We start from the raw sequence: 12,731 nt of genomic DNA on the forward strand, positions 1-12,731 counted from the left end.
TTTGTTATTGCGCTACTTTTCAGATTCTGGTGGTTGCCCATAACAACAACCTCACTGACCAAAGCTGCTTGGTGGTCAACAGTAAACAGTAACAGTAAAAACCACCTGAGCTGGGTGGAGAAGAGCCAAGTTGATGAGAACCAGAACAGAAAAAAAAACCATCACCAAGTGCAGCATCAAATTTGTCCCACAAGGTGAAGTTCAGAAGGAAGTTATGGAGGATTTGTGATATGATGGGCAAATTTTCAAAGTTAAGATTCAAACATTAACTGGAAGGAGGGCAAGAAATCCAGGAAAAGACAAATGGATTGATGGGACAGTTTCTTCTTTCATACTAATCCAGTCAAGAAAAATAGACAAAATTTCAACCTGACACCAGACATTATTCACCATGATCCAAACAACAAGCCACCTATATATTCAGCATTTTGTAAAGGTTTTCATACCACAGAGGCTTGGCCACATTTCCTCATGTTCTATCCAGATACAAAGTAAACTAGAGTTAGAAACCGCTGTGTTCACATGAATGTGGCAGAAATCAAACATTAACATGATTTAGGATTTGCATTCTAGCATGCCACATTTCAGATTTCCATTTCTTAAAAACAAAACTGAGGATTTTCTTCCTCCACTACTAGCACTACTGTTCTGGTCTATTACAGAAATGACACACAAAATACATTCAGGTTTATACCAAGTTTCTGCACCAGCTTTAGTCAGAGTTGGTGCATTTAGTTCATTTGAACTAAATGACTAAAGCGATCTCAGCTGATAGAAGTCGGCTCTTACCGTATGACTCGTACAACTCGGTCGTCTCTCCGTGTCCGTAGTCGTAATATTCTGGTTCTCTGGTAATTGCAAAAACAGAAATGAAACCGTTGAGAAATGAATGTTTCATCTCTGCATAACATCACTAGGTGCTGACTGCAATAACCAGGCAGATGACATTTGTCTTTTACAAATGAGCGTTAATCTCAGTGCTCCATTAGACAACATCTGAGCTCAATCAGATCTTCCTGAATTCCACATGAAGAACAGAAACTGCAGAGCGAACGTGGTTGATGTGAAAAGGTGAAAACCAGAGAGTCGTCTGATTCACTTACGCTTGCGGCTGGCTGTAATAGCTGTCGTAAGACTCGTAGGCTGTGTCTGTGTAGTTCTCGTCGTAACACTGGAGACCAGAAGAAACAGACAGAGCTTTAAGGGGGGGCTTGTTCACGATCCTGAGTGTCAAGATGTCCCTTGGAAAACATCCTGACAGTAAAGCTGACACCATCCCTGATGTTCACATTTAGAACTGCACAGTAGCACGCCGTCGACTTAAAGCCTATGCTGGAAAAAAAACAGTAAGAGTTGAAGGATTAGAAACAACTTACGTATTCGTCATAGTTCTCTGCGCCGGCGCCGGCCGTGTGCTGGTGTGCAGGGGGCGGTGCCATCCTCTGAGGCGGGCCGCCAGCCGGGGGTCTGGCGCGTGGTGCCACAGCCCCTCTGGCGGGGGCAGCGGGAGGTCCTCCTCTGCCTGCGGGGGCGCCCCTCACTGCTCCGCCCCTGGCTGGGCCTCCTCTAGTCACACCTCCTCTGGCTGCAGCACCGTGAGGAGGCATCCCCCTGCCCCTGGAGGGAAACGAGGGCAGAGTGAACACGCATGGCTCTCTGCATGAGGGGAGAGCAACGGTTCAATCCAGCCAACACATCACTCTGTTATCTGTTTAGGACCTTTTAAACAGACTACTTCATTTATTTTCTTCACAGAGAAAGCACATTATATGAAGTAGCATCACATGGTTTTGATTTTTAAACCTCAATGTAGCAGGATACAAATTAAAATCACAAATATAACCACATCAAATTTGCAATATTAAGTGTTTGGAAGCATTGAATGTGGAAGAAGCAACTAGTAGCTAACTTGCTACTGTTAGCCACAGGTAAAATTAGCCTACAAGCCAACATTGCCTTTTAACATATTTCAGGTTTCATATTGGTGTATATATTGCAGTCACAATCATAATTTTAACTTTGCAATAGAATGTTTAGAGCACAATACATGGAGCAAGTTATTAGCCAACTTGCTACTGTTAGCCACTACAAACAAAAATGAGCATTTTAGCAAATTTGTTTTTGCATCATGAACAGAGTATACTGCAATCAAAATAATCAACATTTTTACCATGCTATCTGTAATATAGAGCTGCTTACAGCATATTATTTTGTGTTTAAATTACTATTTAAACCAACATTAGATTTAAAGCTTTTGTGTTTTTTTCAAGGTGAGTGTTTTACGGTACACACTGATTATATTACAGTAACAATAATCAACTTTTTATGTTGCCTTTCCAATATAAAGCTGTCTATACACAGAGCAAATTTCTTACTAGCTAACATGCTACTGGTAACCACTATAGTAAAATTAGCATTTAAGCTAACATTGGCATTTCAGTGGATTTTAGCTTTTATGTTGGCTTTTTCTTAGTGAATGGAGTATATTACTATATATATACTGAGTATATTACATTTCTAGCTTTCTTAGCTTTATCATGTTAACTTTGCAATATGCAGCTACAGATATGAGGGAAAATGCTGCTGTACATTTGCCCCGACCCTCATAATGAGTGTGTAAACAGGGCTGCCCCTCTACCTGTGTGCTCCAGCAGGGGGGACACCACGGCCCCTGACAGGCATGCCCCCTCTGCCTCTGCCTCCGTGCTCCTGGCCCCCATTCAGGTAGCTCATCTCCATGAACTGGCCCTGGCAGATATCATCCATCATATCCTGCAATAACACACATGCAGCAGAAAAAACACAGAAAGAAACCGTTAGGCGCATCATTACCGCACATTGGAACGTTGGGGACTTAAAACAAAACAAGGGGGAAAAAAAGAGGATATACAAGAGCTTAGAGCAAGAGGGGGAAAAAAAGCTTCTGTGCCAGTGACTCAGACTGTTAAGGAGAGGAAGAACAGGGAGGTGGGGTGGACTGGATAGCTTCCATCCACACTCTATCCCTTCATTCCATCATGCAGAAAATGTAAATCTCATCTCTCTACACAGCCTTGACAAGTCTAGTGTGACTGCATCAGCAGCTACCTTATTTTATCTGCAAAACAATAAGTTGGGCTGAATTAGAGAAGCAGCGTGCCTGAGCAGCGCAAATCTAGCGATGCGAGCCGCTGGGTTTTTTTTCCCTCTGTCTCTCTCTCTCTCACTCTCTCTGTCTGTCTCTCTCTCTCTGTCTCTTATGTGACCCAATCAATTCTTGTTCATTCATCAACCCCAATGCAGCCTTGTTAAAGACGGATCTGTAGACATGTAGCGCTGTGGACGGGAACACTGCGGCAGTGATCTGCTGTGGCATTTACAGCAGTCAAATACGAGGCTGCACAGATGCTGGAAGGATGTCAAATCCTCGGAACACCTGAACACAAATAATGGAGGTAAAGGACTAATTTTCTCCAATAACACAGCCTCACGTTTTCTACAACCGTTTCTCAAACTCCAGCTTTGTTCCACATGACAGCCCGACAGATTACAGGCTTTAATTGTTGTGACAGGTGCTGCAGGGGACAGCTCTTTACATGACAGCAATACTAACGCTGCAACTAGTTCTCTCGCTTATTCATCTTGGTTCTCTTCAGAATGAGCCTGTTGTGGCACCATGCACAATAAGAGCCGCCTTGTACAACGCCGCCGTCCCGACTCGCCCTCGTTGGATTGTTGCGATCCAGAGCAGAGCCCGACATGCAGACCCTCCCTGGCTCGACTGTAGCAGATAGAAACCGATAAAGCTGGTGTCAGCTCTGTGTGTGTCTGAGTTGGACATTTTCAGGCAGGGACTTTGTTGAACATGCAGTGATGGACAGACATGCGGGTACCGTGCTGACACGGCGAATGCAGCCCCAGTGCTTCCTTTTGAAGCCGATTGCTTCGCGTGTCTGGACTGTGCCGTGGATTGTGTTTGCTCAAGGTAAACACCCACTCCATTTTCCCCACTCTGTCTTTTCTGGGCCCCCACCTAGAGCTCTTTCCATCTATAATGCAGCAAGTCGCCCTGGTAAGGCGCTGGAGCCTTGTACGAACCAGGTTTGCATGCAAACAGCTTTCAGATTCCAGCGATCAGAAAAGATGAGGTGGAATCTGAACAAAAATATATTTTGGGAGGGGTGGGGGATGGACTTCTCATTTTTAGCTTTTAGACAAATTAATTCATTTAACACTAATGTACTGAGCAGCCATACTGGTATGAGGCAGGGATCAATATGGGATTCTCACTGTATGATTATGTTAAATAAAAATACCACCATTTCATATTATAAAATGAAAACGTATATAATTCAATTGTTTTTAGTTCTATGAGAGAATCAGCAATTATTCCTACTGCTGATTATACAAAAATAGTGGCTTCAACATGAATAGCAATTGAAAATATTTGCCATCAGATGAAGAATTACACTCTTGTTTCAGCCTATGAACAGGCAGTGCAGAGAGGCAGCAGGTGGGGGAGAAGCAGTATTCTGTAAAAATAGAAATAAAAACCTCCAGCCATTCTGAAATTTTCTCTGGCCTGTGATTAAACATGACAGCTGCAGATTTCTGAAACTCATATTCAAGACTTAAGACCTTTTTAATGCCACCTTGAATCAAATTTATGACTGAAAAAATCTATAAATGTAGGAGGGGATATTTTGGGGGGGACTCTTGCTGCATTATAATCAAGCATAGCAAACACTAAGAACCCAGCTTTGTGCCCATGATGAAGCCAAAAAAGCTTGCTTGCTAGCTAGCTACCTAGCAAGGATGTGTTAGCAGCTAGTCATCGGTAGCCTCAACCGTCTCAAGTGACAGGATGTATTCAAGATGTTTGCAGGTGAGTCAAACTTTTGCCTGCCAGAAAAGCCCCGTGAGAAAAACAAAAAACTACATAGAATATTCTAGAATAAATGGTCACGGCAAAACAAAATTCAAGACCTGTGACTGACATATTTAAGGCCAACTGGATTTTTATAAATTCAACATTTTGAAGGCCTTAATTTCAGACAAATTTAAGACTTTAAATGATGAGCAGATTAAAAATACCTTACACAGTAGAAGTGGTGTTAGAGCTGAGCAAAATATTGAACTCCAAACACATAAATTGCATGTTAACAGCTCGGCCATTATTTATCAAGTGTAAAAGTTACGCTCTGCAAGGCAATTCTATCTGCAGCCAATTGGATGGACTAACTTGGCTTAATACTCATAACTTATACAGGACTTGGAGGCCAGGATGTTGGAGCTCCTTAGGAACACTGAGATAGTGGCAAAGAGTGAGGAAAATGTGGGTTAATCACTTGTGGTTATTACAACCCCAAAATTTTTGCATGCATTAAGTTGATTCTTAATTTCTAAAACCTCTAAACTGTAATGACTTTGGTCGTATGCATCATATTTCAATGTCAATCTGGTCAGAAATGTTAAATGTCTATTTCTACCAAAATAATTTTATACGCTGCAGTTTAAAAAAAAAAATCAGTCGTGTTGATTGATGAGCCCAGGTTGGTTCCCAGTGCTAGCTTATTTAATACAGTGTTTCTACAGGTAAATCCTTTAATGTCAAAACCACACGAATAGCAAGAGTGGCTTTCCTCCACTGAATGAAGTAGAAACTCTACACCTCCAATATGTTTCTGAGCTACTACACTTTTCCTCCACTTACAAAGACAGATTCTGGGATTTTTGGTCGCATCAAAAAGGACCAGCAAGATACGACTGGAATCTCTTGCTACATTTATGTGGCGTTTAATCTAAACATTTTGCTTTAGATGGAGCAGGAAGATAAAGAACATCAACCCAGACTTAAAGTACTTCCACTGGCTCCCTGTAGCTCAGAGAATAGACGTTAAAAACGTAGTTTATAAATCACTCACGGCTGAACACTACAATGTATTAAAGATCTATTAAGATGTACATTATCTTGATTTTGATTTGACAAAATGTGACATTTATTGGTTATTTTGTTACTGCATAATGTTTTTATGATGTAAAGCACTTCAAACTGCCTTGTTGATGAAATGTGTAATACAACTAAACTTGTTCAAAGCAACAGAAACAATAGATAAGATAGTTGGATTTAGTAATCAAAATGTTTTTAAAAACAAGTAGGAATATTTATGACTGTTTAAACAAAATTACAGTGGAGCTTTTATTGGTCACAACTTGAGAGACACCCGTCTGCTGAATGACTGCTATAATCACTGACTGCAGATGCGGCTACATTGTAGCTCAGCACAAACAGGGAACGTGTGTATTAGTTTAAAGCACTTTGGAGTCCTCAGACCTTTACAGAGACATAAAAATACATTTCAAATTGTAGGTTTAGTTTGAAAAAGACAAGAAAAATAAATAAATAAATACCAACAATAATAGTAATAATCTCACAAAGAACAAAAATAAAAAGTTAAAGGTCACAGAACTGGATAATGAACACTTGTAGTTTAGGAGGGAGAAACTTACAGGAAACAGGAACTTCTTCACCTCCTCCATGGCGTGCGCCATGCGCAGGTAAGCGTCCGGCACGGGGGCGAACACCTCAATGAAGACATGCAGCTCCATGGACAGGTGGGCGTACTTGGGCTCGCCACCTTTCCTCAATTCCTCCTCCTGAGACGAGCAACATCAGAGCAGTGTCAGCGAGCCAGAGGGAGTGCGGCCTTACTCAAATATTACATGAATTATGCAGGGCGTTATCACATTTCATCCACCTTGGGGGCGAAAGAGGGGGTGTGATATTGCTGCTTTTACAGAGCCCAATAATCACACCGAAGTGGAAGGGTATCCTAAACCCGATGTGCAGCATTCTCCTTTCTGCCTTATATTTGGACTTCCTGCAGGTTAGCAACATCTCGCCTCCTCCCCAGGGAAAATCCACATGTGTTGCAGCGTCTGCTACGAGTGTGTGACGTACCTTGGCTTTGTCTCTCATGGACCCCTTGCCCAGCACAGAGATCTTGGCGCCGGTCTCTTCCTGCAGACGCTTGATCGTGTTGCCCTGCGGTCCCAGGATCTTCCCCACGAAATTGAACTAAACAGAACAACAAAGCCGAGGAAAATTAGCCTGACAATCAAAGTGGGGGCCCCAGTTAAATACCAAGAGATTGAGGGAGCAATCACTGTCAGGGGCCTCTCTGCTAAGACACACACACACTGCAGACAGAGTCGATATGATCCCCTGAGGGCTGGAGCGCTGTCAGCTGCTATCATCCATGCACCGAGCCAGACCCTGCTGCTGATCAAAAGCTGCAATCTTGGTCTGAACCGAGTCATGACCGTGGATTACAATTAGCTGTCATCCACAACCGTGCTTAGAGGTAACAGAATTTTATTTTTTTCATTTTTAAAGCAGCTTTGAAAGAAGAGAGCAGTCTCTGCTTTGATTTCTGAAGCAGTTTTGGCAAATGAGCTAAGTCAGCTTCAACAGCGGTACATTGTGTACGGAATCGAACCATGTCTGGAAGATCAAACGGAAGATCACTCCCACACAAGACACGCTCAGGCTTCATGTTGATCCAACATCCAATGGAGCAATAATAATATTTCTAGGGCTTAAACAATTCATCAGATTAAATATGATGAATCGATTATTTGAATAGTAATCAACTAAATTAGAAGTCGATTGATCGTTATCTATTTAAAAGGACCAAAACAAGGGAATTTTGATGAAGCACAATGAGAACAGAAATTAACCAAAGCTGTACAGAAATACATACATTTTTCATTTCAACAAATGAAGTTTGTAAGCTTTATCCTGAACTTCTTAAGCGGTGCAGTTTAGCTTCACATGGTTTGAATTACATTTAAAAAAATGTATATAAAAAAAACAAAAACAAAGAACTCACAAAAAAAAAAAAAAAACACTCCCAATATGCAAAATCTGCAGAATGCACCAATTTTGTCTGCAACTAAACATCTGAATAACCAAATAATCACCAGAAAAACAATTGTTATAATAATTTGATTACTAAAATAATTTAGTTGCAGCCCTAAATGTTTCTGCCGTCCTGTTTAGGGGTTAAGACTAATAGCGATATAACTAACATTCCTGGACAAATTTAGTACAGCCAACATTTAAACTATCTTAGCATCTCACAATATTACTGAGTCAATCCGTTTTCTCATAGATAGATAAATAGATACTGAGCTTATCTCAGATTTTCAAAAGGCTAACAGAAAGCTCAAAGAAATAAATAGAGCAGCTTTGCTGTAAGATGTTCAGCTTTCCTGTTACTTCCTCTAAATATCAGCTCTTGCTCAGTTTGATTTCTTTTGAAAAACAGACATTTGTTCAGTTTCTTAAAAAAAATTACTAATAAAAACAGTCTGAATTGATTTAACCACCTTATAAATACAAAAAATGGCGACCTTGAAGTTATTGTATTGCAATAAACGATAATATTGTTGTATTGAGATTGTTTTCATGCAATACGTTGTTAATGGCATAATAATGAAAGTTTTCCCTCTCAAATATGAACAAACTTTCATTTTGTAAAAACTTAACACGGGAACCAGAAGACATTTGAGATAGTCAAAACACACTACTAAATAAAACAAAACAATAAAATGAAAATAAAGATCCCACTTACAACCAAATCAATAATTATGATTATGATATTGAATAAAACTGCCCTTACAAGATTTGAACATGAAGGGAATCAAAATGAACCGTTTGGTCCACTTGTTGTTTGCTGTCATAGTCAGGAGTTTAGAAAGCAGAGGTCTGCACCAAACCGGGAAGCTGCTGAGTAACACATGACTTTGTGAAATTGAAACATACAAAGCCACGGTGGTCAGCTGGTAAACGATCAGGCAGTTCAGACAATTGCAAAGCGTCTCACCTTTGGGTACTGTTTGACAGGAATGAGCACTCGCTCCTTGAGTTTGATGTTCTTTGTTGTGAAAAGGTCCAGGTAGGTCTCCGTCTCCTTCTTCGGCTCTCCTTTCTGCACTCTATCGATTTCTGGAGAGGGGAGGAAAACTTTTTATATGCAACCAAACTGTATTGTTTGTATCGAGAGGAAATTATGGACATAGAAAAAAATGAATAAAAGAGCCGCAAATCAGTTTAAAAATCAAACTTGAACCAGATAGTTGATAGTTTTACAAACTTTGGTCTAGAAATGAAGGGCACATTAAAAAACAAAAGCACTCCTGGAGGATTTTATAATATTCAGCCTTGTTTTAATAAATAAACAAAATCATGGGTTAATTTGCTGATGCTTATTGAATAAGAAAAATGCGATCCTTATTTTATTGTTTAATGTTGTCAAGACAACCCACATTTATCTCATTACAGTGAAGCCCCTGTATTTGGATGGTTCAGGGACCAAAACCACTTGCAAATATCTAAAATCAGCAAATACTTCAGACATACTTCAAAAACTAATAACTGACTATTTTAATAGTTCAAACAATGAACAGAACTTAATATGCATTAATAAGCGCAATGGAAACCGTCTTAGCACTAAGACAGTAGCTAACATCTATAGTTTTCCTCATTACAACTCTTGGGGCAACAGCCAATCAGCAACAAGGATAGGCAAATGGTGCTCCTGGATTGGCTGCGTCACAAACACTGGCCAATACAGTGTCAAGTAGCATTGACTGGGTACTCCAGGTCCCAGAAGCATTTTTCTTTTGAACGTTTTAGAGAAAAATCCACAAATAGGTACATTTTCCACAAATAATTTGAAGTTCTACAAATAGGCGGACGTCCACTCTGTGTTTTGATGTTGCTGTGGTGCATTAGGATGTTTGCATGAAAGTGAAAGCTCTTCCAAGTGAAATGATTTGCATTTCTACACATTACTGACTTAAATGCCACCAACAAAATATTGCACCCAAGCAGTCCTTGCACAAATTTATACTGCAAATCAATGTTGTTCCTGATCCATTTGTTAATTTTATAGTTTATTTCATAATTTAAGCTATGGGTAAGCAAAATTTTAAGAGCATTCGAGCATTTCTACAGACTCTTCAATGAAGAAAAATTATAACTTTTCTCTGAAAATTATAATTTTTAAGAAACTGAATGAACAGCTATTAGTCTGCTGACATGCTGAAATAATTAAAAACAAACACTTAAAGATGTTTAAATAGTTTATGGTCCCAGTTTCAAAGGAAATAAGGTAAATCTTTAAAAAGTAAGATTTGATAAAAACTCAAAGTAAATAATCTTCTCACTTTTTGTTATTGACCCTCTTTCCTGCAACTACTCCTTTCACCAATACAACTTAAGCTGAAAGATAAACCAATGAAATATGTCTACCTATAGAAGATTTTTAAAAAGTACATTTTTGAAAATCATATAACACTTTAATTTCAAATACCCAACATAAAAAACAAATTGAAATTGATTATGAAGTCTGTAAGAAAAATTGCAATTAAATTTTTGCCAGTGCACAACCTGCCACTGGCAAAAGTGGTAGATAGTGCAAACTGTCAAGTTTTTTCAACACTATCACAGGGGAGAATCTCTTAAATGACTGTTGTTCAAATAATTGGACTCATTCTAATTTATCATTCCCTTAATTGATTTAATTCTTATTGTGAGACTTACCTGCAACACAGCGAGAACAAAAAGTACCTCAAAACCCCATCCAAAGCCTGGCATCCACTGGTCACTTTTCCCAGTGGATATTTTTCCTCCCCAATGTCATTGGACAAAAGTGTCCCATCTAAATCATGTCCCATCTATCCCCATCCCACTGTTGCCAATTTAGCAACTTTGTCGCTATATTTAGCACTTTTCAGACAAAAAGAATTGATATCTGCCAAAATTGGAAATGGCAGCAAAGGCTGTTTTAAAGAACTCGATCGGACAGAAAAGTTGAAAGTTCAAAAGTAAAAAAAGTTGTGACGCACCAGTTATCTGGCCATTGACATGTAAAAGTGAAATCTGCCAAATAAATACCGAAAAATATTGTATTTCCAGAAGAGATACGAATCATCAGTTGGAATCGGCCAATTGTTCCATCATTGGGTCAAATATTTAAAGACCACTTTACATATTTAGGGTTCAAGAATTTACTTTTTCCCCAGACTTATCAAGACCAGGTTTTTGTTTCAAGATTTCCTAATTAACAGAATGCACTTTAATAAACGTTAAACTCGATTTTTTGATAGTCTCTCTTTGGGATAATCAATAGGATACAATAAGGATAATCCCGTTATTTCTTACATTTCTGACAGACTCAAAACTTATCACTTTTCCTGTGTCCTATCACTTTTACGGTCACTTGTAAAACCGTCAGTAGTAAGCATATTTAAGTGATGTCTAGTAAAAATCAGTGAGGTACTGTAACCGGACAATTCACCCCATCATTCCCACAAACCACCTTGTGCCTGTTTAGTGAAATCATTCCATATTAGTTTATTTTGCAATAACTACTTTAACAAATCATAAGAGATAAGAGCTGGTTCATATGTTGTCTAAACACTTTCCTGCAATCCATTTAGTTCCGCTCCCTGTTTAGGCTGACTGAAACTTGGCTGGAAATCCTAACAACTGACTGACAGAAAACAGCTCTTAGAAAACACTGCATCACAATCACAGTTACTTAAAGTTAACTACAAGTAAATTAGAGAATATGAACCAAATATTCCATCTGGCACAGATCAATTTCACACCCAGAAAACTATGGTGGAAAACGAAAGTAGTACAAAGAAACATAATGTGGAATGTTATGGATTCATGCAAAAATATTTTTGATTTGATCCGAATTGCCTTTATCAAAGAACTTGCAAAAAAATTAAAAAAAAACATTCAGTGTCAAAGTTTGCGTGATCCAAATAGAGAATTTGATCAGTGCATCTCTAGTAAAATTTATATTGTTAATTCTATGCCTGTTAATTCTATGCCATGACTGTAGTCCTTTACAGACACTATAGCCAATATTATTAATCAGTAAATGAGTCTGTTTATTTTTCTATGAAGCATTAAGTGTCACCGCTATGACCCTGCAGAACTTCGTCTTGTTACATAATAATTTCAATGTACTACTTAGGGTATTAAGAGTACATTTTCTTCACTTGAACAGAAGTTCAAACATTGAAAAAAAATTATTATTTTTAAATGTCATAACCAAATGAAGTTACGTGGAGACCAAAGTGAAGAACTAAAACGGGCAGAAGGGGTGTTTCCACAGCAGTCCCAGATCCGCCATGGCTGCCGTCTCTACAGAACGGCGGCTCACACCGGGACCTCGAGCCCATTTACACCTTAATAGAGGGCCGAATCTCGGCTTTCGGATGTCGGGGTTAGCGGTGTCCTGGACACCTGACTTATACCTGTACGCTGCTGTTCAACAAAGCCGCCAGACGCGAAGTGAAACCAACAGAAACACAACGATGAGGACAAAGGACGGTTTGTCTGGGAGCCATTAAAGTTTGCAAGTTTGAACTCAGCACGAGCCTCGACTGTGTGACCGACGTCATGTCGCAGCCGCGCGAGGGGGAAACGGAAATCCTTCAGCTCGACTACATGGGAGTGCGCGACGCTGCCCGAGGTCTAAGTCATTTTCTGGTTGAGTCATAAGTCATTAACCGCCATTTATCTTCACCGCGGAGCTACAGGAGCCCTCCGCGTTGGCGCTGCAGTTGTTTCGGGGCTTGTGCCAAAGCACACTGCGCTACAAGAGTGCAACTGTGTTCCTCTGCTCCCTCGCGCTGCCTGTCAAAGCACACGACTAAACACACACAGA

The 12,731-nt window shown here is 39.7% G+C and overlaps 1 protein-coding gene across 4 annotated transcripts in view; it reads right to left on the reverse strand.

Moving 5' to 3' along the window:
• The window catches only part of khdrbs1b (KH domain containing, RNA binding, signal transduction associated 1b), a 38,724-nt gene that overhangs the window by 7,818 nt on the left and 18,175 nt on the right, over positions 1-12,731 (reverse strand). For 3 of the 4 annotated variants that reach the window (XR_008607749.1, XR_008607748.1, XM_055055987.1), the window contains exons 3-10: positions 8,868-8,989; positions 6,941-7,057; positions 6,490-6,636; positions 2,639-2,772; positions 1,377-1,617; positions 1,104-1,171; positions 790-848; positions 447-476 (exon numbers count right to left, since the gene is read on the reverse strand). Coding sequence is in view for 2 of the 4 variants with exons in the window: in XM_055055987.1 (XP_054911962.1) it covers positions 447-476; positions 790-848; positions 1,104-1,171; positions 1,377-1,617; positions 2,639-2,772; positions 6,490-6,636; positions 6,941-7,057; positions 8,868-8,989 (918 nt within the window). In the remaining 2 variants the exon portion in view is untranslated. The remainder of the gene's footprint in view (positions 1-446; positions 477-789; positions 849-1,103; positions 1,172-1,376; positions 1,618-2,638; positions 2,773-6,489; positions 6,637-6,940; positions 7,058-8,867; positions 8,990-12,731) is intronic. The other variant, XM_055055989.1, reaches the window with a different exon arrangement.

This window comes from Poeciliopsis prolifica, unplaced genomic scaffold, assembly GCF_027474105.1.
Source record: "Poeciliopsis prolifica strain line A6 unplaced genomic scaffold, Auburn_PproV2 SCAFFOLD043, whole genome shotgun sequence".
NCBI lineage: Eukaryota > Metazoa > Chordata > Actinopteri > Cyprinodontiformes > Poeciliidae > Poeciliopsis > Poeciliopsis prolifica.